The 26,737-nt window shown below is 37.1% G+C and overlaps 1 protein-coding gene across 8 annotated transcripts in view; it reads left to right on the top strand.

Annotated features, from left to right (window-relative positions):
• Positions 1–375: 375 nt before the first annotated feature.
• Positions 376–26,737, top strand: part of LRRK2 (leucine rich repeat kinase 2) — a 139,941-nt gene continuing 113,579 nt past the window's right edge. For 3 of the 8 annotated variants that reach the window (XM_046671884.1, XM_046671838.1, XM_046671848.1), the window contains exons 1-13: positions 378–748; positions 1,010–1,095; positions 5,600–5,709; positions 9,051–9,139; positions 12,012–12,146; positions 14,522–14,656; positions 17,062–17,193; positions 19,105–19,176; positions 19,566–19,574; positions 22,653–22,772; positions 23,518–23,660; positions 23,754–23,833; positions 25,192–25,298. In XM_046671884.1, coding sequence (XP_046527840.1) covers positions 595–748; positions 1,010–1,095; positions 5,600–5,709; positions 9,051–9,139; positions 12,012–12,146; positions 14,522–14,656; positions 17,062–17,193; positions 19,105–19,176; positions 19,566–19,574; positions 22,653–22,772; positions 23,518–23,660; positions 23,754–23,833; positions 25,192–25,298 — 1,372 coding nt within the window. In that variant the 5' untranslated portion in view covers positions 378–594. Of the gene's footprint in view, positions 749–1,009; positions 1,096–5,599; positions 5,710–9,050; positions 9,140–12,011; positions 12,147–14,521; positions 14,657–17,061; positions 17,194–19,104; positions 19,177–19,565; positions 19,575–22,652; positions 22,773–23,517; positions 23,661–23,753; positions 23,834–25,191; positions 25,299–26,737 lie in introns of all 8 variants that reach the window. The other 5 variants (XM_046671892.1, XM_046671900.1, XM_046671874.1 and 2 more) reach the window with 4 other exon arrangements.

The following is a 26,737-nucleotide window of genomic DNA, read 5'->3' as shown; positions in this document are numbered from 1 at the left end:
AGGAGCCGGGGCTGGCGGTCGAGGCGGGTGGCGGGCCGCCTCCTCCCGCCGCGGCGGGGCTCGGGGCCTGGGCGCTCGGCGGCGTCCGCTGAGTCAGTTTCTTCCTGCGCGACTCCCGGCTGCGCCGCCGCGGCGAGTGGGATCCGGTCCCGGCAGGCGGCGCCCGCCAGGGGACCCGTCTCGGCCCGCGCGGGGTCCACGGTCACGGTCACGGTCACGGTCACCCCGGCCCGGCCCGGCCCAGCCCTCTCTGCGGCCCGGCCGCCCACTACGGTTCTGCACGCCTTCCTTCCCTCGGCCGAGCCTCTCGCAGGCCCCTGAGTTCCTTTTTGGGGCCTGAGTGGGGGAGGAGGGACACAGGAGGAGGAGGCTCGGGGAGAGGCAGGGCAGCGCGGGGCGGGGAGCCGCCGCCTTCCTCTAAACAGGCGGGCGTGGGTGCCGATGCGGCCGGCGGCGAGCGCGGGCTGCGGGCAGTGAGCTGGGCTCGCCCCGGGAGCGGCGGCCCGCGCCCCTGCCCCTGCCCCTGCCCCTGCCCCTGCCCCGAGCAGCCGGCCTTGGCGCGGGCGGGGCGGCCGGTTTGGAGCAGGGTCCATCATGGCCAGTGGCAGCTGTCAGGGGTGCGAGGAGGAGGACGAGGAAACTCTGAAGAAGTTGATAGTCAGGCTGAAGAATGTCCAGGAAGGAAAACAGATAGAGACGCTGGTCCAAATTCTGGAGGATATGCTGGTGTTTACGTACGCCGACCACGGTAATCATTTGCAAGGAGACTGTTCCTTTACCCCCTCCCCCCGCCTCTTTTGCAAACTTTCTCCCCAGCGCTTTGGAGCTGCGCAAACCTGGTCTCTTGAAGCCACAAACTCTCTACTTCTTAGGGCAGAAAGGAGCTGAGAATTCTAGGAAGGTCTTGCGCTCACTTCTTTTGCTTTCTCCCCCCCGCCTTTTTCAGACTCAAAAGGAGGGCCGTGAATCGTGACTTTGCTTCTTTTCCCTCACCCCCTTTCTTTTCCAGCCTCCAAGTTATTTCAAGGCAAAAATGTCCACGTGCCTCTGTTGATCGTCTTGGACTCGTACATGAGAGTCGCTAGTGTACAGCAGGTAAAGGCGTTGTTTTACTTCTCCCATTCCCCGTTCACTTTGGAAATAGATGTTTTCCCGTCAATGTTGTATCCCCAGACTTCTGGACTGTTTCTGAGATTTGGCTTGACAAACCGGTGACTGATTTTAAGATGGAAGCGTTGTCAAATCGTTATCAAATGTTAACGGCGTATGAGGGCCCAATACGTGCTCGCTGATTGTCTGTAAGAAGTAACTTTATACGATTGACTGACAAAACATGGATGGTGGCGGCAGAGGAATAATAATGGGTTGAGTTTTCTGTTATTGGCTATATGAGTTCGTCACTGTTTAGATCAAATTAGCTAAGAATCTTCCCAATACACAGCATGTCCTAGAGGTGACACCATTGTGAATAATTTGGGAAAGGAGACTAATTAACAATAATAAAATTAATAAAATTAAGTAATTGGCAAACTCTCAGGTTTCAGGGCTTTCCTTTTTTTTAATTTGAAGACAGATGTCTCGACTTCTTTAGTTGTAGTATGCCTTGTTTTATCTAAAGAAAGTGATATTTTATGATTCCTCTATTAGTTTAAATTTATACTTTTCAACTGTTTTCATGTAAAATGAATGTCAAAGCAAAACAGAGTCTGTCCCATAGGAAACCCAGAAATTTGCTAAATATCTTAGATGTATTAAAAAGGGAGCCCTAATTGATGATAATTAATGATTGATAATTGATGATAATTAAGGATGATTTAGAGTCAAAACAAGATCACTGCCTATCGTGTGAACTTCCTTTGTAGATTTTGAGATTTAAAGAACTGAAATCGTTTTTTGTCATTTGCATGTTAAGTCCTGGAGGGAAAGAGAGTTGAACTTTAAACTCTATCAGGATGCAGTCAGAAAGTCAATGTTTCTTAATATGTGCTTGAGAATGTAGACAGATGTGAAAATTATCTGGATCCCTAAATCTGTGTCTATCTGTCTTTATCTTTTTATCTCTGTAACCAACTGTTAGCATACACTGTGAGAAGATGAAGTCATGATAAAGACACTGCTCTTTTTAGCACCCAATGTCTGAATTTGCCCATGGAACATGAGTCACTTTTTCGCACTGGCCCATTGTGCTTGCTCTTCTCCACCCACATAATACCCTCTTACTTGCCTGTGCTTTGGTGTTCAAAAGTGCCTGGTCTGGCAGCCTCCATTCCCTGCACTCCGTGCTAGACTTGAGAACTCAGAGGAGCTTGGAATAGAACCACCTCCTAATTCTTCTTTATTTTAGAAACTGCCCAGGCCTGGGCATGTTTGGAGTACTTATGAGTGTCACTCAGTATCCTTGCCCAGTTAGTACCAGAGACAAAGTATGCAAGAAAATAAGGAATTGTCTTCTGAACTGGTAATTTAATGGAATTGAATTGTTAGTTTCAGCACCCTATATGTATTAGTCTGCCAAGAGCATGATGTAGATTACATCACTTGATTCTCACTGGGATCTCACTGCCCCCCTGGATATCTCACTGGCTGTTTTTCCCTCGGAGTAAGTAGCTCATTTAGGATCACAGAGCTAGGGGCAGAGCCAGGACTCAAGTCTTCTCACATCTTCGAAATCTCTTGCCGTCATACAATCCTCTAGCTGCTGAATTCACAAGCTTTTCATTGCAAGTAAAAAGCGTGATGATTTGGTACAAATACTGTGGCCATGGTAGACACAATGACATTATCAATTTTAATTATCAGTGGTCTTACTAAAGGGATGAAGAAAGGGATCTCTCTACTGATTTTATAATACTCCACTTAAAAGAAAGTGAGTTTTTATCCTTCAAATTTCTTTATATTATTCACCATATTATACACCAATTCATACTGGTGTAGTTAGTATAGATATTCTTTATTGCTTTATATGTTGAATTAGCTGGAAGTGCTGAATTAAAAACTTTTAATGATTGAGGCCGGCCTGGTAGCATAAGGGTTGAGGTGCACACTCACTTTCGTGGCCCGGGGTTCGCCGGTTTGGATCCTGGGTGCTGACCTACGCACCACTTATCAAGCCATGCTCAGGCGGCGTCCCACATATAAACTAGAGGAAGATGGGCACACGTGTTAGCTCAGGGCCAATCTTCCTCAGCAAAAAGAGGAGGATTGGTGGAGGATATTAGCTCAGGGCTAATCTTGCTCAAAAAATAAGCTTTTAATGATGAATTTAAAGAGTTAAGATAAATTACCCTTCAAAAGTGAATGTTAAGGTTTGTTTCCAGAATTCATTTAACATGATATTCGAGACTCTGATTTTTATTTTCAAAGTCTTTTCTTATTTTATTAATGCTCCTTAATAAATAACAGTCTTTAGAGCATTGGCAGTTAGGCCACCTCTCCTGCTTTTCCTTCCTGCCAGTCATCTTCTCATTTCTCTGTGCTCCTCAATTTTACATTACTTCTCTGTGTCCACACAGTCAACCTTAGAAGTAAGGAAGCAAAATAAATGAAAGTGACTAAAATTTTCTTTAGCCCTTAGACCCTTTCCAATTGTGCATTAATTAGATGCTTGAGTTTACAGAATAATTATAATAAAGTGAAACTACCAATTTAATTGTATTATAACTGTGCAGGATGGGAACCGTCTCTCTTGGAAAGATAAGCTTTCAATTGAATAGACTAATGGATCAGTTCTTACCTCGGCTTGGCTGCTGGTGATTCTGTTTAATCGTAGAAGCTCAGTTGCCTCAATCTTTTTGCAAAGCGATTACTGATACTGTTGCTTAACCAACCAAAACAAAACAAGTTTTCTCCTCGGGTCAGCCATGCAAGAACTGAGATCAGTTTAGCATCCTATGTGATTTATGTTTCATTTCTCACCAGAAGCTGTTCTGAACCTTATTTTCTTATATACTTGGGGGAAAAAAAATCTCTATGTATTTTATGAAAGCACAAAATTTAGCCGGTTTCTATGACAGCTGGATTGTCAATGTCTGTTCAGCTTATGTGGAGGAGGATGTCCTACTTAAGTATAGGTAAAAATAGCTGTCAGAAATTGCTGCCTTTTCAAGCAATTTGAAATTATGTAAAAGGAAGTAATGACAGAATAAAGCAATTCATGCTTATTCCAGAAAAGATCCAGAAATAATATTGTAAAGCGATCTGGTGTAATTATATTTTCTTGTGAAATACCCATTGTTTACTCCTGTAAACAAGTAAGAAAGTTGTGCCTTTATTCCTTATTGGATGCATAGAAATTTCTCACCTTCTCATTCAACTCTCTGCATCGCTCCGCTCCACTCATGTGTCTGGTCCATTTAGAAATGGTCCCCTCCCCTGCAGCAGTCTCCTCCCATTTAGCGCTTTACTCTGCTCACTGCCCATCAGTTTCAAAAGGTTCCATTTCCCTATTTTGGATGACCAAATTTATAATTCTTTTGAAATCTCGCTCAAGTCTTACCTTTTCTATATTATATTCTTCTCTGAGGAATTCTAGCTCACAGTGAGTCACACTTTTAGGTTTCATATTTTATTGATATTTATCACACATCATCCTTAGGTTTTCATTTATCTTTAGATGCTACATATGTATGTGTTTTCTATTTTCTTTGTTTTTTTTTTGTCTGACCGCATCAAGTATAGTTTTGTAAGATAATAGAATTGAAGATTCCTTAAATCAAGAGAAGAATATTTAACAGTAAGAGTAGTTAAATTTAATCTCCAGTTTGGAATTAAAATGTGTTCTTTAAAAAAATTGTATTAAAAATCATTTTTTTCTGAAGTAAAGAGCAACTTATTCAAGTTGGACTGAATGAAGATATATTTAAAATGCATCAGTAAGATCATATTTTATTTAGAAATATGAAAGAGCCTATGGGCATTCATGATGTCTGGACCTCATTAGCTCATAGTTAGATGTTCTAAAGAAATCTAGAGGGGCCCATTGAGAAATTCTACCTCCTCTCTATCTTACAGTGCCTTTCACTTTTCCCTGTAGCAGATATTACATTGTCATCAGACAGTGCTATTTCTTTTGCCAGTTATTCTAGCTCCATTACCTGGGGAGCAGCCTTTCCTGATAACTTACACATTGCCATCAAAATCTCCAGCTTCCCCTAATCCTTCGTTCCAACCCAATTCATTTTTATCGTATAATTAAAATCCTAAATATTTAGAAGAAATCCTGTCAGGTAGGTGTGACTTAAAATGTATGGAAAGCCTGAGTATAGACTTTCTTGCGCTTCGTAATCTTGGTATGTCCTCTAGAACTATCTTTTGTGTTTTATTTTATTTCTTTTAGGCAATAGGCATGTCTATTTCCTTCATCATTCAGAAGTGTTATAATATTTTTGTATGCCTTTCTGGTATGATTTTTGGAGAAAGAGGTATTCTAAGTATATAGCTTCTTTTCTCAGTAAGCCTTTTAGAGTACTTTGTGTTTTAAAATAATTATTTAAAAATAATTTAGTCACCTGTTCTCCTAAGAATGAAGAGATTCATGTTTGACTGAGTATGTTCCATTAGCATGTTTAAAAACGTGGATATTTATCTTTCTTGCTTTCAGGTGGGTTGGTCACTTTTATGCAAATTAATAGAAATCTGTCCAGATACAATGCAAAGCTTAATGGGACCCCAGGATATGGGACACGATTGGGAAGTCCTTGGGGTTCACCAGTAAGTATGACAGATGTCTAAAAACAAACCACTAAATCTTTATACGTGTGACAACCTTTCCTTTTATTCATTGTATTTGCAATCCAAGCCAATCTGGTAAAATCCTTTAAAATACAGATATTTTTATGTGAATCAATGATTGACATTTATAGATAGTTTCAACTCAGAAGTATATTATCTAATTGAATTAGAAAATAACATCTGAGGTAAATGTCAGGTGTTATTATTACTTTAATAATATAATTACACAGGTACGTAATTGGTTAAGTTGTAGATTTTTCTTTTTTTGAGGAAGATTAGCCCTGAGCTAGCATCTGTGCCCATCTTCCTCCATTTTATATGTGGGACACCTGCTGCAGCGTGGCTTGATAAGTGGGGTGTAGGTCTGTGCCTGGGATATGAAACTGTGACCCCCAGCCTGCCAAAGTGGAGCAAACAAACTTAACTGCTACGCCGCTGGGTCAGCCCCAAGTTGTAGATTTTTGATGACTACTTATGAATTCAAACCAAGAAGGGGTTTTTACTTTTTAATAGTAGAACTGATACAAATCACCAGTTCTTAAAAAAAAAAAGGAACTAAAAATTTCTATAAATAGTTATTTAGAAGTTTATGCTTTACTGTCTTTAAAAAGTACCTTTAGGGCCAACCCCATGGCCTAGTGGTTAAGTTGGGTACATTCTGCTTCCATGGCCCGAGTTCACAGGTTCAGATCCTGAGCATGGACCTACACTACTCATCAGCCATGCTATGGCAGCAACCCACATATAAAACAGGAGAAGACTGGCACAGATGTTAGCTCAGGGCTAATTTTCCTCATGCAAAAAAAGTGGAAGATTGGCAACAGATATTAGCTCAGGGCTAATCTTCCTCAAGCAAAAAAAGTGGAAGATTGGCAACAGATGTTTGCTCAGGGCTAATCTCCCTCAGCAAAAAAAAAAAAAAAAGAAAGAAGAAAAAGAAAAAGCAAAAAAGACTTTTATGTATATTTATGTGTATATATTTAATGAGCTTAAACCATAGCTTTCAAAATGAAGAAAAAAGAGGAAATTACCTTTCAGCACATCTGCAGCCAAGTCTTGAGAGCTATTTTACTGCAATTTGCAGCATAATGACTAAAGATGAGACCACTTCTTTAGCCATAATTAGTTAGGAAAAAATTTTCTGAAGAAAAAACTGTGTTTCCAGGAAAATCGTTTTTGGATAACTTTGTTTCTTGATGTTTGAAAAGTATCTTTTATCATTAACTTTAGGTGTTCTTTGTACCTGACTTTTCTTTACTACAGAAAAATGAATCATAATTCTTCCAACGGCATATTGCTTGTGAAAAATGTAATTTATGCAAAACTAAATTTTACCTATCGGTATTCTTTGTCAGTATCAACTATAGTTGCAAATTTAGACAAATAAGAGCTTTGTTTATAGGTGAGCATATCTGTGCTTGTACATTTTTCTATCTTCCATAAATGTTTGTTGCTATTCTTCAGTTTCCAGCATCTAATAGTGTGTTTTGAAAAGAACATGTTTACAGTTAATGTATATTCTCATCTCCAAACTAATCTCTGAAATTCTGAGTCAGTTCTAAAGTATACAGCATTTAATGAGGAATTATGCAAAATATACCTGTAATTAGTAATTGTAATGTTATGTGTCCCTTGGTTTGGTTGAGAATTTCCAAGATCCTGAAAGATTAGCAATCTATAACCTTAGAGAGTGTTGGAAAACTCATCTAGTCATATTTTAGTACAAACCAACTGTTCAAAATTAAATTACATAAACATTTCTACAGGGAGTCTCATTCACTCATTCATTCATTCACCCTCCATTCATCAAATATTCATTACGCCTCTACTTTAGGCCAGAAGTAACGTGAACAAGATAAACACAGTGCTCTCTACAGTGGAGCATATTAGATTGTTCCCAGCAAAACTTTGCTGTAAAACACATCTGCCCATATTCAGGGACTTTTTTCCTCCCAAAGGCTAACAGTACTAAAGAAGAAATCTCTTGTGTGGTGATGAAGTCAGGAATGGTGTAGGAAGAGGTAGGAGCAGTGTGGGTAGAAGGAGAATTGATGGAGTCGAAGGAAGGGTCTCTCAATTCCTCTCCTCACAGCTGGAGACCACGTGATACGTTTCTTGGACCTAGAAGAACTATGGATGCCACCAGGCTCTGTCTTTTCCCAACAATGGGAAGCCAAATAATACCGAGTAGGAATAGACTAAAGATTGTATATTTTACAATTGATAACTCGGGCTCAAATTTAATGAATTTGAACTAATTGGATATTATTGATATACTAGGTTCACTTTCTATTATAAAATTTTATCATTTTCTCTTTCAAAAATAGTAAAAATCAATAATTTAAATAGTCAAATGGATTTTTTTAAAATTTTTTTTGGTGAGGAAGATTGGCCCTGAGCTAAAATATGTTGCCAATCTTCCTCTTTATTTTTTCCTCCTCAAAGCCCCAGTATATAGTTGTATATCCTAGTTGTAAATCATACTAGTTCTTCTATGTGGGCTTCCAGCACAGCATGGCTTGATAAGTGGTATGTAGCTCTGCACCCAGGATCCGAGCCACAAACCCTAGGCCGCTGAAGTGGAGCACACCAACTTAACCACTCAGCCACGAGGCCAGCCCTTTGGATTCTTAATTTGTATATACAAAGCAAGATCTTCATTACATCTCTATATTTTAGTATATCAACATGCTTAATGTATAATTTGGAAGTTTATATCATATATAAAAATGGGCTTGATCTCTTGATGCGTATATTGCATGATATTTTGGATGTAGAGTTGGGTGAAAATAGTTAATAATTGAATTTGAATATTTAGAGGAAAATGTTGTAACTTTTCCATTGAGACTCATAATGATTCCCTGTTAATTGTCATAAGCCTGGGTCTGGTTTATAGGAAGGAAAAAATACATGAGCTTCAATACTGGGAATGAAATACAGTGAGATGAATAAAAATATAGGTGAGGTGGGGCCGGCCCCGTGGCTGAGTGATTAAGTTTGCGTGCTCCGCTTTGGCGACCCAGGGTTTCATTGGTTCGGATCCTGGTGGGGACATGGCACCACTCATCAGGCCATGCTGAGGCAGCTTCCCACATAGCACAACCAGAGGCACTCACAACTACAGTATACAACTACGTCCTGGGGGCTTTGGGGAGAAGAAGAAGGAACAAAAAAAAAGGAAGATTGGCAACCGTTGTTATCTCAGGTGCCAATCTGTATTAAAAAAAGAGAAAAAATATAGGTGAGGAAAAAATATCTTAAAAAGCAAACGTGTAGGTATGATATTTCACTCTTGTCTCAATTTCTGTTTTTAATTACAGACTGATTCTTAAAATGCTCACAGTTCATAATGCCAGTGTAAACCTGTCAACAGTTGGACTGAAGGCCTTAGAGCTACTCCTAACTTCGGGTAATATATACACACATGTATGTTTAATGTTGACTCAAAATTAAGAAAATAGTTTAAACCATTTGCCAAATGTGTTTTAATGTCTCTTTAAAGTATAGTAACATAATATAACCTAAATATTGATGATTTCCAAAGTTCTTTGTTTCCATTTTCTCTCTTTGTCTCTTTTCTCTACACTTTTTCCTCTCAAATATTCCCTCCAATATCTTGGCCTTAAACATCGTCTTATATACTACTGTCAAATCTAATTTCTATCTCTAGCCTTGTTCCCAGGATCCAGTCCCACATCTTACATTCCCATTGGCTTGTAGACCATACCTGTTTTTGTCATTATTGTATCTTTATTATATTTCTAATGTTTTCTATAATATATGTCCTAGGGTATGATGTAATAATAATATTTAAAAAATATATAGCATTACTTCTTGTGTGCTTGCTAGATGCCAGGCTTCACATGTAAAATACTTCACCTGCTTTTAAAAACATAATCCTCAAAACATCCTTGGAGGTGGGTATTGAGTCCATGTGTCAGGTTCTTTCTCTGAGAAAACTTCTGCCTGGAGGAGGATGGACCTGAAAACAAAGAACCTTGATATGGGGCGGTAGTTGTGATCACTGCCTGTGATGGACACTTGCTCTGATATGAGGTTCTGAGAAGAAAGGCTGCTGACAGGGGCGCTAATCATGAAGGACAGGGAGGAGTTTGGCTCAAAGTAGTGGAGGGTGTTTTAGGTCAAGAGAACAGGGTGTGCAGAGTTACAGAGGCCTGGGAGCATGCGAGGGGCTGGACATGTGGGTGGGAAGATTTTAAATGCCCTCATTGGCCCTGCTAAGCAATGAAGACCCAGGAGGAGAAAGAAAGGAAGAAAGAGGGTGAAGATCAGAGTATGAAGGAAGAGGGATAGGAAAGGCCAGAAGGTACCACTTCACCGCAGCCTTTATTAAAATATGTGATGGATGTACTCACTAGTCTTAACCATGACTTATTTTAAACTCATCCTTGGGAACATTTTTTGGAGAAGGGGGATCCATTCTCCATTTGGCAATGGACAGGAACCTGAGGGTTTATGAATTTGAAAAATCTCCCAACACTGGAATATACTGAAGTCAGCCACAGGCCCACAGGGAATTTGACATGTGTTTTGAAAAGACTACTTAATTTAATTCCTTCCACATAACATTCAGAATTTTGAGCTGTTAGGAAAGTTTTTAATGTGTTTTGAAGTTCCTTTCAGATACTTATTAGAGGTGAATTTAGGAATCATTTTTATTGTTTGGCTTATTAGTTAATTGACTTAATAGTTATTAGGCACTTATTATTGTGCTGGCTGCTGGAGAACTCTAAGACAGATGAGGCAAAATTCCTGCAATGTTGAAGTTCACAGTCCAGCTCCACTGTCTAATATAACTTTTTGTGGTGAAGAAAATGTTGTGTATCTGCACTGTTCAATATCATGGCTAGTAGCCATAAGTGGCTATTGAACAATTGAAATATAAAAAATGGAATTTTGATTTTATTTAATTTTAATTAATTTAAACAGCCACATGTGATTAGTGGCTACCGAATTGGACAGCACGGGCAAAGACATAAAAAGCACTTAAAGAAATAATTTCAACATAATGAGAAAAGTACTATAACAGAGATATAAAGAAAAGCCCACAGGAACCCAGAGGAGAGACCAGCTGAACTCATCTGTAGGCGTTAAGAACGTGGGCATGAACTGCCTAAATGTTAATCCAGGTCTTGTTAGTTGTGGACCTTGGGCATGGTCACTTGGGTCACTTAACCTTTCTTGTCTCAGTTTTCTTACCTCTAAAATGGGGATTGCCCGCCCTCACGGGTTTACGTGTGTTACAGTGAAGTGCTTCAACCTGTGTCTGACACGTTATGCGCTCTACAAGTGTTCACCGCTGCTGCTAACACTCCTGTTCCAGTACAACTATTTTTGTTGACAGAATAAGTGCTGTTTGTGTGATTTCTTGAATGATGGGAGGAGTAGGTTTGGTGTGGGAAAGGGCGAGGGCATTCCATGCAGCTAGTGCAAGTGCAAAGGGATATTAAAGAAAATGTTTAGTGATGAGCAAGTTTAGCATGTCTGGAGTTGAGGCAATGCATGGAGGGACATGGGGCTGGTGAGATACATGTAGTCAGTCTGTGAAGGGTCTAGATTGTCCGATGGAGAAGTATGGGAAGGCCTGGGAAGTTTTAGCAAGGGATTTACAGGATCAAATTTGTGTTTTAGAAACGTAACGCAGGGGACAAACTAGTTAGGTTGAGATTTAGGCCAAGCAGAGCAATTAATCTATTGTGTTTGCATTCCAGGTGGGAGCTGATGAGGTCCTGAACACAATAGGAATGGAGGGGCTTAGTTCAAAAGGAGTTTTCAAGATATATAGGAGATAGACTTGAAGGACTTGGTAATGAATTGATTTGTTGGTTGGGGGAGAGAATGAAAAGAAGAGGGGGCATGGAAGAAGAAAGATAACTCATTGCATAGTTTCTCTCTAGGGTAACTATTGGATGGTAGTATCATTGATGAATTTAGGGAACAGGAGTAGGCTAGGTTTGGGGTGCCGTATGGAATATTCAGATAGGGTTGTCTAAGAGGCAGATAGAAATAGATTTCAGGAGTGTAAGGCAAGAGGTCTAGGCTACAGTTATTAATTGGGAATCATAGAGTTATAGTTAAGTATATTGGGAATTTATCTCATTTAGAAAGACTGTAGAGCTTTATGAATATAGCACCCGGGGCAATTAAGTGGTTCATCAGAAAGAAAAGTCCACAAACCATTCATAGTCCTCATGTAAAAATGAACACATTGAGTGTTAAAGCTGGTATTTACTAAGGGCATATTGTTCTCTTCAAAATAGGTAAAATCACTTTGCTAATATTGGATGAAGAAAGCGATATTTTCTTGTTAATTTTCGATGCCATGCGCACATTTTCAGCCAGTGACGAAGTGCAGAAACTTGGATGCAAAGCTTTACATGTGCTGTTTGAGAGAGGTATTTAAAAACGTAGAATTTTTTATTTTGATATTTATCTAAGAAAAAAGGGTTTATAAAGGGAAAAGTAGAATATTATTATAATAAGAAGGTCTCTAAAATTGTACTATTTATTAAGAAGTGGGAGCTGTCAGTCAAGGAGAAGTAACGGGGTTAATTAAAAAATATTGCTTGTTTTCATGGAATGAATTTCATTCATGTGTTTTAAATTATGCATTTGTAGTAGACTTTCTTCCATTGCTTATTAACAAGGCATAAGGTTCACTTTGCAGACCGGATGTGTAGGTGTTAAGAAAGAAAAAAATAAAACTGTGAAGCCAAGCATAGGTTAAATTTGGATTTATTATGTTGAGTCATCGCCAGAAATTTTAGAAATTGCTAAAGGCTCTATATAAAGAACCAGGAGGTTTACAAACTGTCCCTTAGGAAAAAGCCTAATATGTATTTGATCACTTGGCACTGAGGTTGATAACAGAGATTATCATGTTAATTTTAGAGTTGGTTGGAACCTTTAGTCCCTTGCTGGTTTGATGAGGAAATGGATCAGAGAGATGAAATGAGCAACCTGCCTGAGGGCACACAGCTAGTTATCACCATTGCAGTTCAATTTGCTGCCATTTTTCAAAAGCACCTTTTGCGTCATTGTGACAGCCAATAGTGCAAGGGGTTTAGGATAAGAATGAATTATGTGGGCCCTGTGTCTATGTCAGTTTACCACTGTCAGCTCCAGGAATGGGATAGATCACCCTATACTGTTTAATTCCTTGTCTCATTCCAAAAGAACTTTAAACGGCTTATAGATATTTATAATATGTTAGAGAACAAATGGATGTGGAAATGGGTGAGGGAAAATAATATGAAGCTAGGTTAAATTTACTACTTACTTCAGGTCCTGTATACTTTCAAATGGATGGACCAAAAATTTGGCTCTTTGCTTCCTGTCAGGCAAAGAAAAGAGGTAAACCTCATTGGTTACAAAGTTACTTAAGATACAAGCAAACCCATTTATCAGGAGAAGCAATTGGTCTCATGGGAGACGAGAGAAAATCCTCCCATGGGTTTTCCTGGACAAGATGATATAAAGTACAAACAAAGTGTGTTTCAGTGAAAGAGACACTGTCAAGAGCCGGAACAGCATGGTACCCAGCTCTCTGGTGATCAGGTTCGGTGGGAGAGACTTTACCGTGAGTGAGGAAGGGAAGAACTGCATGTTTTTAGGCTGTCTTTTATAAATGTTATATCTTGCAACTAAGCTTTTGATAAGAATTGAGCAGAATAGAGTTTGAAGTTCTATTGTCTTGCAGGGCCTGTAATCTTCTGTGTTGCAGTTAGGGGCACATTCCTGCTCAGGGGAGTAGGGCTAACATCACTCTCTCACCAGCATTGTGGGCCCTGTGCAGGACTCATGGAGAAGCACTAAGCGGAGAATGTTACAAAGAAGATCTGATTCAATAGAAAGATCATCAGTGCTGACAGTATTATGGTTGTAAATGTTGAGTTGAAAAATTTCTGAATTTCCAAGAAGTACCAAGTTCCCTAGGATTTGGAAGCACCTGTAAAGTTAATTTTCTAAATTTGAAAGTATGCTGTGGAAGCTGCTCCATAAAACGAGAAGGTTCCATGATACTCATTTTTTAGAAGAACCTAACCAATTTCACGTGGTATTATATGGATCATCGGTATAAAGTTAAAAAACAAAAAAGTAATGTTGATCATGAAGAAGAGTGCTGCATTTTCTAACATTTTTGTCAGTGCCGTTCTCAGTCGAGATAAATCAGATTTTTAAATCTATTTTTGAGGTTCCTGCTTATAAAATGACTCCAAATGGAACTCGTTGGCTTGATCAGAAGACTTTAATTATGAAAATTAGTGATGATGGTTTTTGATCTCTGATGAAATTAAGACCATTAAGACAGTATTTCGAACTTGTCATTTGTTAAGAGTTTGTTTTTCTGGAACTGATACATTTAGCTGAGCTGTCCCTTAATGGTGTACCATTAACTACTCCTTTTAACTATTGTGATGTGTTCACATCCAGTAGGACATCTTTATTCGTCACAGGGCAGTTTTCTCTAGAATCCCCAAAATGAAATTGTAAATAATTTTATTTTTCTGAGAACTGTTTGGTTAGTATCACTTTTACACTTCAAAACATGGAGAAACTAGTACAGGTCAAAACAAAATTATTTTAATCTCATCAGCTTTTTTCCCCATTATAAAATTCTTAGGAAGGGCTTTTTGCTGAAATATATTTTTAGTCGACATCTCTTGTATTTACCACGTCACATACAATTATCATGAATATTATGTTTTTGAGTAATTGCACTTTTATATCATCTTTAAGCTTTTTCAGTATTTTGTCTTTCATTTTTTAGTTTCAGAGGAGCAACTGACTGAATTTGTTGAGAATAAAGATTACATGATATTGCTAAGTGCATTAAAAAATTTTAAAGATGAAGAGGAAGTTGTGCTTCATGTCCTGCACTGTTTGCATTCCCTAGCAATTCCTTGTAAGTAGCCTATACACGTGATTTCTTTTTTGTACCTGAAAAATTACAATATATCATCTCCTTTCTGAGCGTGTTTTAAGCATGTTTTTATTATTTAGAAACTTGTGGATGCTAAACTGATTCATTGTACTCATTTAATTAATTTTTATTTATTGATACTGTGACGCAGCTGGCTCTGGGCTCAGTGCTGCGGAGACAGTAGCAAAAAATATAAACGTGTTCTTGCCTTTTCAGAACCCATAGTGCCATGCGAGATACAGATAAGTACATAGGGATTACAATGTGTTATAAGGCAAGTGTTGGCAGAAGTAGTGAGGGTTGTAAGAACAACCAGGGAGGGAGGCAAGATCTCTTAGCAGAGACCTGAACGAGGAGGAGACCTCGTGTATAGGGAAGTGTGAAGTGAAGGGGGAGTACAAGTAAAATGTCCCAGGCAGTGGGCATCTTAAGTGTAAAGGTGCTGGAGCAAGCAGAGCATAGTGCATTCAAGAAGATAAAAGTAGCCCAGTAAACTGTGTTTAGGACTGTGCATGTGTGTGTGTGCATGTGCACGCGCAGCCCCGAGTGTCTGCTTGTGTGTCATTTAATGGAGGCAAGGGAATGGCTTGGGTAGAGTCCGTGGATGAGGCTGAAGACATAACCAGCTCTTGAAGGGCCTGAAAAGCCAAAAGAAGGAGTTTGTACTTTATTGTGATTCTTGTTTGGCATTTTTGTGATGCTTTGAAATCTAGCCACTTTTGTCACAAAAAAGTATAAATGAGAACAAATTAGTATGCTGTGTATGCTACCATTGATTGCTAATGGGTTAAAATAATGCTTCGGATTCCATTACTTTTGTGTCGTAAGTGCACAAGAGCATTTTGTATTTTGTGTGTTACCTGTGTGGGTTTGTACAGGATATACACATGTATTTATCAAGTAATATATTCGTCTTCTTGTATGTGGAGTTGTGAGGATTAAATGGGTTAAATAATGTGAAAAATGCAGAATAGTACCTGGTATGTAATAAGTGTTTTAAAAACATTGACAGTATTATTACATAATTAGCTTGATTTCAGACATGGAAATCTGCAGATGTGGGACTTCAGTAAAAGCCCAATCCCCTTGTGAAAGAATCCCCTTGCTTTGTGATGGTTATAAAATCCATCATTTTATTATCCATGGGAAGTTAAAGACCTGAAAGTGGATGGGGCTGAGTGATAAGAGGGAAGGGACATTCTTTTAAATTTCTCTGAGTCATTCACTGCCAACAAACTGAATGTATTCTTCATTTTGCTTTTCCTTGGCTATCTTTATACATTTATTTATTTTGGGCTGGCTGTTTTTGAAGTTCATTGTTTTCCACCCACATCTGACATAATGCCAGTGAAAATCTGTTGATTCATAATGCAAAGGTCAAAGAAAGTAGCAACAAAAAATGAAAAAATCAAGCGTTTTAAACGCTGATTCTAATTGAAAGACATTTGTCTTTGAGTCTTAGAGAAAATCACGTTTGCTATTCTGAGTAAAAGCAGATAATTGTTTTAAGAGGCCATTTCCTTTCGTCATTACGTGTTTTTCTATGTTTTTTAATACAATTTAAACATGAAAAATATAGTTTTGGGAACACGATTGGGTAGTTTTGGTTAGGCTGAAAAAGAACACAAAGTCTTTTGCAAACACCTTTTTTGTTGTTTGTTTTAAGAATAGTCAACATTTCATTCAGATATAGAATTTAGTTTTCTCCACGTAGGTTCACACACTCGCTCTCTTGATTAATTGCCTCTCCCAGTGGATTCTTCCTTTCCTTTCTGGTTCACCAGTGTTTGTCCTTTCGTCATATGTTTTAATATTAAGCCTCTTCTCCCTCCTTCCCCCTTTCTTTCCCCCTTCTATCTTGGTGCCTTCAGGAGAAGGCTGCCTCATACACTGGCTGTTCTGGAATGTTCTTCTGGAATGGGTGGGAAATAGATCATAGTTAAATTTCGCAGTTCTATTATGTGACATAATCTTGATTTTCCTTCTGTTGGTTTGAGGAAAATGAACAATGAAAGCCATTATCCAGTGGAGTAGTGCCTCCTTAGGAAATAGGCCTCAAATTCATTTATTTGTAAACTTACGGCCATGACATTACATTTTCAGACTTATATAAAAGCACTCTCCATTTTACCCTTATTTTATTTAAGTTTTAAGCCAAGAAACAGGAATAAAGTAACTTCCCTTCATGCTAGCGATAAGTCCTAAATTACGTGAGTAATGAACAGCATAGTATTTTTTATAGTTATTTGACAGAAGATGATATTTAAATTTGGAAATGTAGTCCTTATGCTGCCATGTGTTTACAATCGATATAAGATGTCTTTGTGTGCATATTTCAAAGGGGGACATGATTACCTTATTGATAATTATGATTTCTTTAAATTTAGGCAATAATGTTGAAGTCCTCATGAGCGGCAACGTCAGATGTTATAATATTGTGGTAGAAGCCATGAAAGCATTCCCTGTCAGTGAAAAAATTCAAGAAGTGAGTTGCTGCTTGCTCCATAGGCTTACATTAGGTGAGTTACATAATTCTTGGTTAGTTCATTATCACAGTATTGTTGATGTAAGTATGTATAGCATATGTATGTTATATGTTGATGGATACGTAGCATATTAAGACATATGTTGGATGGAAATAGTAGGTGAGTTATATAATTCTTGGTTAATTTATTGTCACAGTCTATATGATGTTAATGTATATAGCATATGTATGTTGTCTCTTGATGGATAAGTAGCATATTGACATACTTTGGATGGAAATATTATAAAGTAGCAAACTTTTCTGCCTTGCCTAGATGGAATTTTAAAAGGAGTGACAAAAATAGAGTGTGGAATCTAAGAGAAATCTTGTTAGTGCTATATTTAGAGTATAATTATGTAAATAGTTGATACATACAAAAGAATGAGTATAATAAGTAGAAAATGTAAAGCACGATACAAAAAAATTCCCCACCCAACTTAAGTATTAGTACATTACCGGTGCTGGTAAAGCTACTCGAGGCTACTTCCTTCCCCTGCTCTCTCCACAGAGGTTAATACTTTCCAGAATTTTGTGTTGATATGTCTTTTGCTTTCTAAATATAGTTTTTCTATATTTGCATATCTCCCTGAACAAAATTGTTAGTTTGCTTGTTTTTGCTTAATAAAAATGGAATCATGCTGAATGTTATCTTCTGCAATTTAAAAAAATTAACATTATGTTTATAAGACATGAATATTTTGCATATAGTTGTATATAGTATTCTATTATGTGGATATACCACAATTTATTTATCCATTCTCCTATCCAAGGACATTTGGTTTCTTTCTTATTTTATGCTGCTACCATCTGTGTTGCTATGAAGGTATAAATAAGGGTGAATATCTTTTCAAATTTTTTTTGTAATTGGTGCTTCCTCTTTTGCAAAATACATGGTTTGTCTTTTATCCATTTTTCCATAGTATAGGCTGTCTTTTAAAAAACTGATTCATGGTTCTGGATAACAACGTTTTGGTAGTTGATTGTATGTGTTGAAAATATCTTCTCTTGATTGGTGGACTGTTTTTTCATCATCTTTGGTGACTTTTGTAATATAGTTTAATTTAATAGTTGCTTTGTGATTTGCCTTTTTTAATGTATCTTAAGAAATCCTTCCTTTCCCTGAAGTAATAAATATATTTTATATTTTATCCCAATTGTCTCTAATTTAAGCAATAAAGTATTATAATGTCTAGAATTATTTTTTATAAAGTAGGAATTCAATTCCTTTTCTTTTATGATATGGAGAGCACAGTTTATTTTATGGTTCATCCATTTTCTAGTGGTATGATGCACTGAATATGTATTTAATATACATGTATTATTTATATGTTTATCATATATATTGTGTCATATATTTGTTTCTGTTTCTGCTGTTCTGTTGCATTGGTTAATTTGATTTGTCTTGATCTAGATCATGCTGTTTAAATTACCATAGCTCTGTAAGTCCTGATATCCAAAAAGCTAATAAATCAAGTCAACATACATTCTTCTTTTTTGGGTACAACTTTACTATTTCATATAAATTTTAGAATTAACTTATCTAGTTCCTTGGAAAACTCCTTTGGGATTTTGATTGGAATTGCATAGAATATATAGATTTATTTAAGAAGAACTGGCAACTTTACGTTATAATTTCTTCCATACAGGTCTTGCACATCTTGTTAGTTATTTCTAGATACCTTATTTTTTTTTGTTATTATGAATGGTGTCTCTTTGAAAATTGCAGTTTTAGACTGTGTATGCATAAAGAAATGCAAATTATGTTTTGTATCTTGATCTTACCTACGTTTCTAAACTCTTTTATTAATTCTAACAATTTATTTGTCAATGCTTTTAGGTTTTCTACGTAGCAGTTATTTAATTTGTGATAGTGACAATCTGGATTCTTCCTTTCCTCTCCCTACAGCCATTGTTTCATTTCCTTGTCTTCTTGCACAGCCCCAAATTACTAGTACAGGATTGAATAGAAGCGGTGATGGTAGGCATCCTTGTCTTGTTCTTGATTTTAAAGGAAATGCTTTAATATTTTCCAATCCATAATAATGCTTGTTAGAAGATTTTAGTTGTTGTTGTTGTTGTTAATCTTGTCTTGTTTGTTTTGTGTCAAATAGCTTTTATCAAGTTAAAAAGTTTCCTTCTGTTTTTTGTTTGCTTTTATTTTTACATGTGGGCTTTAAAAAAAAATCATGAGTATTGTGTTTAATATTAAAAGAATATATTAAGATCTTTGTTTTCCTTTTATCTTGGTAATATGGAAAGTTATAGGTTTTCTAATAGTAAACTGCCTTGCACTCTTGTGATAAATTCAATTTGGTTATTTATTAGATTTTTAAAATACATTTCTAAAAATCTTCTTTTTGTTTTCAGATCTGCCAGGTAATGTTGGACTGCCTCGTGTTTCATCTTTTTCTTTCTTTTCTCCCCTTTCTCTTTTATTCTAATTTTCATTTCTTTAATTGTTAATACATAGCTATCCTGTGTTCTGTATCTGCTAATTCCAATATATGAAATTCTTGGAAGTCTAACCCACTGCTTCTGTGCTGACTGCCATCTGTCATAGAGTCTTGTTTTCTTGTATGCTTGTGAGTTGCTCTTTGGTTGAGCTTAATCTCTGAGAATCCTGAGGACCTGAATTACAAATGCGCCTCTAGAGATGTTTGCCGGGAGTCAGGGCACAGGACTGATGTAGGAGCACTTTGGAATCTTTTTAAGGTCCAAGCTTAATGTGGGAGACTCCAGTTGAGCCACCCTACCTTGGAGAGACCCAAGGCTAGTCTGTTGATCGCAGTGATCCATACTTTCCCACAGGCTACTCTGGCTTGTCCATTGCTTTCAGCTCACAGTTCTTGTTTCAACTCCCTGTTGAGCCTCCTCCCCACGCCCACATACATACCTTGGAGATTTCCTCCATATTTTTGGGAGCAGAAAAATGCATTAAAAAATGAATGGTTGGTGAAAAATAAGGTAGGATCATTAACTATTGGAAATTGCTTCTGATGGCCTTTCCCAAGAAGGATCGTTAGAAAACGTTTTGTGCAAAATCAAGATTATTGTAATGGGCATTTCGCTTTTTATCACTGCAACTTTGGGAAAAAGATCGTCTATTTCAAAAAACTGATTTTCAGGGTTTTATTGTGGCAACTTATATTTTCACTTCTAGAACCATGACTATAGTATCTCCTGTATAATTCAAAAATTGATTTTGGCATTGAGAAAGTTCCTAAGTATTTTTGGTTAAAATGGAATGTTTACAAATTGAATTCTAATTTGCATGTACAACTTTATTTCTTTCCTTGATAAGCCTTTATTTAATGCTTGTTATATGACCAAAACTGTGGAGAAATGATAATAATGTCTTAATATTTGCACATCTTTCAGTTTCAAAAGTAGTTTCAAATATAAAATATATATATTTGATCCTTTAAACAATCCTGGGAGATGGAATATTGTAAATATCTCCACATTTACAGATGAGGACCTATTTCATCAAGCCTGCACGTCTTATCCAAGATCACGTAGTCAGTAAGGGGTGAAATCAGGCTGAAAATCCAGATTTCTGCATCCCTAAACAAAGCAAAGCATTTCTTCTAAAATGTAGTGGCCATTTACTAGTTTGCCTCTTTTATCAGGTGAGATTTTGACTCATTATATTTTCACGAAGAAGGACACAGTTACACGAACTAACTGATATCTGAGAATGTTTTAATGTAATTCCAAAGTTGATGTCTTAAATCTAGCTAGTAGAGCAGCACACTAATATACAATTCTCTATTTCATGTTCTGCAACTTACCACAGTCAAGTTACAACTTGCACAAGTTAAATGTGAGTTCACTTTAATCCCTTGAAATGAACCAGAGGAGGAAGTGGTTTTACTGTCGTAATTAGGGAGATGACACTTGGTTACCAAACTGGTCCATAATGGCACGTTAAGGGTGCATGGCATTCTACAAATGAAATTAAATAAACCATTCAAACTATCATATCATTTATAAGTTTCGTATTATTCTGTAACTTTTTCGAAAATAAAAACCCATCAAATTGATCTTCAGCTAAGGATGCTTGTTTTTCTCTCATTTATCTCTTAACAGATTGTTATGTGTTCCATTTAATGACTAGAGAATTTATTGTCCCTGTTATTGTTTCAAAAGAAGCTGAATAAAACTTTTAACTTCTTCCTCAAATTAAAATTAAAACCCACAGTCAATAAATAAATAGCATTTTGTCAAATTATGTAATCTAATTATGGGTTTAATGCGTTTAAAGTCCTTATAAAATTTACCATGTATTTTTACATAAATTGCCTGAAAGTAAGATTAGGCCAGTCTTACTAGCATTCGCCCAGTCAGTGGTAGAGCAGCTGTTGGCAGTGGCATGGGAATAACTGTAGGGAAAAAAAAGAGAAAGGGACAACCCAAGTTTAGATAAGCTGGTAAATGTCAAAGAGAATCTTTCTGAAATGACTCTCCAAGACTAGAGATCACGAAGGGCTGTGGAGTATGTCTGCTTTGTGGATGAATGTGGGAGAGGCAAGAACATATGGTGTTGATAAAGAAGAGCTATACTTAGTTAAACTGCCTTTTGATTTTGAAGCCGTTATTAATATTTAGTGTGGGCTTTAAGCTTTCGTGATATAGGATCTTTTCCAATTTTGGCTTTGTGTCTCAGGGATCATCTAATTATACTTATAGCTAAATGGGAGTTTCATTCTTCCTTCCAGAAGCAAACTTGGTGATTAGTTAGTGAGTTACAAATAAGCTAAATGGAATGAGGCACATATTTCTGGAACATCGTTTACAAATTATTTCCTCATTAGGATTTAGATTTTTGGATGATGTGTTGATTCTCAGAAGAATGAGTGTAAAAAGGCATGGTACTTCTTCCTGAGATAGGTTAGGGCTGGTGAAATATTCTTTTCTTTTTCTTCTTCAGATCATCGTAGATAAGATCAGGTAATGATAAGTGTGCCAGTGGGTTTTCTGAGCAGTATTCCTGTAAGTGAAGAAGGTTCTTTCAGCAAGAGCATTTAATGACAAGGGAGGGTTTTTTCCCCTCATCTTTTAGAAGGTGGAAAATTAAGCTATTTTGTCTATATTGTAGTGCCACGTATAACAGGCACCTCATTGTTTTTGTATGACGATGATGAGAAGGAGTTGAAGAACACAAAATTAATATAATCCAAACTTACACTTTTTGCCTGGTCAGTTCCATTGTCTGTTGGAATTGATAATTGAATGACTGCATGAAATAAATATTGAAAACTTTATGCAATTGTATTAAGCTATTTTAATTAAAACTATTTTAATTAACACCTTAATTAAATTAAATGTTTTTGTTTAATGTCATTAAAAATATTCATCACTATTCAAATTTATTGATTTAAACACTGTTATATAATCAAAGGTAATTTAAGTTCCATGGATGAAAATTCAGCTAATATCTCACTTAACTTTTAGGTAATTTTTTTAATATCCTGGTACTGAATGAGGTACATGAATTTGTGGTGAAAGCCGTGCAGCAGTATTCAAAGAATGCGACGTTACAAATCGCAGCGCTCAGCTGTTTAGCACTCCTCAGTAAGTAACTGTACTGAAAAGGAAATTCTTACAGGTGCATTTGATCTTGAATGTTAACATTATGACAAGATAACGTTGTAACAAGAAAGTCCTATGTAGAGAGGAAGCATTAAATGCCCTTTCTGCCCTAATGCAATCCATTTTCCAGTAGAGGATATTTTCGAGGGAACTAACAGTTGTGATAGGTACACCTTTCCCAGTTCATACATCAACAAATACATTCTTGATTTAGCTTTGTTATTGGGCAGCTAATCTTCTCAATCCTCTTCTAGTCTCTTAGTTTTGGTTGGTACCCTCTTCCTCATTTGATCATTATCTACATGAGACGGCAGTGTTTTCAGGTGAGTAATATATAAAAAAGGTCTTTATAATTCGCTGAGGCCACTACTAAAGAATACCTAACTCTATTTTTTTTTTTTAAAGATTGGCACCTGAGCTAACAACTGTGGCCAATCTTTTTTTTTTCTGCTTTATCTCCCCAAATCCCCCCTGGTACATAGTTGTATATCCTAGTTGCAGGTCCTTCTAGTTGTGGCATATGGGACGCTGCCTCAACGTGGCTTGACGAGTGGTGCCGTGTCTGGGCCCAGGATCCGAACCCTGGGCTGCCACAGCGGAGCATGCGAACTTAACCACTCGGCCACGGGACCGGCCCCTACCTCACTCTATTGATAGTATTTCAAATATGGACTTAGAGTTGGTCTTTCAAGTGGTAACTAAATCATATATTTGTATTTTTTTCAAGCTGAGACCATTTTCTTAAATCAAGACTTAGAGGAAAAGAATGAGAGTCAGGAGAATGAAGAGGAGGAGGAAGAAGAGAAATTGTTCTGGCTGGAAGCCTGTTACAAAGCATTAACATGGCATAGAAAGAATAAGCATGTGCAGGTTGGACTGTTTCATAAATATTATAGCTTTCAGACTTATGTTTGTGCAGTATGTGTGTTTTAATAACTTTCTTGTTCTCCTCTTCTAATCCAGGAGGCCGCATGCTGGGCATTAAATAATCTCCTTATGTACCAAAACAGTTTACACAAGAAGATTGGAGATGAAGACGGCCAGTGAGTAGTTTTGATTTTGCATGATAGGAAATTTCAGTTATATTTTTAATCAACCTATTTAAAATACCATAACTGCAATTTTATTGTTAGAAATATTTTTGATATAGGTGTTTATGTTTTAAGTGTTGCCACAAAACAGTAGTGGATATATAATATTTTGATCCTATTGCCTTTAATAGTTAGTAAAAGTTTGTGTGTTTGAGAGTTATTACTGAGAGATTTGGAATCAAAGTCACAGTAATTTATGAATCATTGAGAAAGAACTTTTCAATTTTCTGGCTGATCACGTAAAACTGCCATATTAATTAATCTCAAGTGATAGAAATTGCAGAGCCATCTCTGACCTTTTCTATTGCAGTGACTAGCCAGCAGATGGTCAGTAAGAGGAATTAGATATGGTTGGAAGCGTCCTGTAGTGATTCCTCACTTGATGTGGCAGGGTTGACCTGTCTTCTCCTGAGAGGGTTATTTGAAGCTGTCAGTTCTTGAGGAGGCTTTCTACGGGAGCATTATTCAAGCATCATAAGACCGGCTTTTTCTCCCAAAGATACGAACTGTAAATAGGAGTTCTGTGTATCATGTCCACGAGCCTTTGTGTTTTATGGCAACTACTTATATTTGTATCATTTGCTGTGTGTACTCCGGATTTTAAAATTTAAATGACTTACCTTGGAAATTTAAATAGTAATATTCTACATCTCAAATCCTGGCAACCTGTTTACCTAGTGATCCACTGCCAATCGGAAGGGAATTAATGACACAGGTGCTGTTTAATTAAATATCTCCATTTTGAAAAGAAACTAATTTTTTTGAAAACTATGTGTTAAACCAGCATCCTAGTAATCCCACTTTGAGCGGTCTTTTTAAGAGTTTAAGGTAAGGTAGGCTCGTGTTGCAGTTTATAAATTTCAGTGCATAGCACACTGATTCCTCAATAGCCATAGGAGATCTTTAAAATAAATACATTATTAAAAGAGAATATATGCATGCTCTGCATTTTTAAAACTCACTCTGCTTCTTCTTGATTTTTTTTTGTTTTTCCTTTCCTTGCTTCCGTAATCTTCTTTTTTTCACTTTATCTTTTTATTCTTAGCACCTCTGCATATCTGCTGAGTCTCTTTTCCCCCTCTGCTGCATATCCACTTGGAAGAAACAAATATTTATTAGTATTTAATGGATTTAAATCTAACTTTTAAATATAAAATTGTTTAACTATAATTCACTCTTGTAAGTGGAGGTGCATAGAATGTTATTTATATGCCCTTATTTGCTGTTAGAGAGATTAGATAGTGATAAGTGAATATTTGAGCTAATTGTTTAAAAGATTGCTATTCATACTGTGGTTGAATTTGTGAAAGGTTCCCAGCTCATAGGGAAGTGATGCTCTCCATGCTGATGCATTCTTCGTCAAAAGAAGTCTTCCAGGCCTCTGCGAATGCATTGTCGACTCTGTTAGAACAGAACGGTAAGGGGCACACCATATTTTTTAATAAAAGGAAACTCATTTGTGGTAATTTTTTTGATTGTGAAAGCAACACATTGTAAAGAATTCAAATATATCGATATATGTGGCTGATATATAGATATATTGATATATAGGTAAAAGGATAAAGAAGAAAATAAACATTTTGATGTTTTTCTTTTGGTCTTCTGTGTATGTACTCCTGCACAATATATACAATGTATTTTATATTTTTTGCAGAAATGAGATATTATTCACTTTTATAACCAAATTTTATATTTTTTCTTTTTTGTGTTGATCACTACAAATGGATCATTTTTAATGGCTGTGTAGTTTCCCAATGTACGCCTATATTTTATTTTATAAACCAATTTCTTGTTGATGGACTTTAGCTTGCGTCCAGTGAGTTTTAATTTTTTTGGTGCATATAATAAACATCAAATGGTTACTTTTTCCACTTTCCTTTATATGTTGTTCTTGTTATTTTCTTTGGAAAACTTGCTAGAAATGCAATGGGTAGAGAGAGATTCACCATTTTAAAATCTGGTAAAATTGTCCATTATAAATTTTTTTTTGAACATAGTCCTTTGTATGTAAATCTTGTAGCTTTGCATTATGAAGGAGAGAAAAATGGCTGTTATACCTTTGGAAGGACTCTTGAAGTTTAAAACTGATGGTCCGGCTGTTCGGATTCCGGCCCCCATGAACAGGAAATACTGCCAGAAGACCTGGGGAGGAAACTCATCATAAAGGCATTGGGACTTGGCAGCTCTTGTAGGATATTTTTGGAGGGAGGAAAAAAGAGAAAAACACTAAAAACCTGAAACAGAGACCAGTGTTAGCACCAGTGTTTAGTAGAGAACCTGGATAGTGTGAGAGGAGTAAAGAAACCACATCATGCACGTTTATGCTTTTATTTAAGTCAAATCAAGAGGAAAACTCACTTCTTCTTCCTTTTCCTCCTTTCTCACTCCACCTCTCTGTTGACACTTTAATAAAAGGCTTGGGCTGGGGCTGCCCCCGTGGCCGAGTGGTTAAGTTCACGCGCTCCGCTGCAGGCGGCCCAGTGTTTCGTCGGTTCGAATCCTGGGCGCGGACATGGCACTGCTCATCAAACCACGCTGAGGCAGCGTCCCACTTGCCACAACTAGAAGGACCCACAACTAAGAATATACAACTATGTACTGGGGTGCTTTGGGGAGAAAAAGGAAAAAAATAAAATCTTAAAAAAATAAATAAATAAAAGGCTTGGGCTGGCAAGAGCTATTAGAAGCAGGAGTTGCCCCTGGGGATAATGAATCAGAATAGGAGTGATAGGAAAGGGGTGTTGCTCTTCTTGAATCTCCCGTCTTCTACTGTGCAGAGGCCTGGATAGGGATCTCAGTCCTGAGAATGAGGACCAGACTTGGCTACTTTTGTGTGAGGCACCTAAGAGGAGACCA

Source organism: Equus quagga, chromosome 1 (assembly GCF_021613505.1).
Source record: "Equus quagga isolate Etosha38 chromosome 1, UCLA_HA_Equagga_1.0, whole genome shotgun sequence".
Taxonomy (NCBI): Eukaryota; Metazoa; Chordata; class Mammalia; order Perissodactyla; family Equidae; genus Equus; species Equus quagga.
The sequence above is the reverse complement of the archived record's forward strand: the minus strand, read 5'-3'. Positions and strand labels throughout refer to the sequence as shown.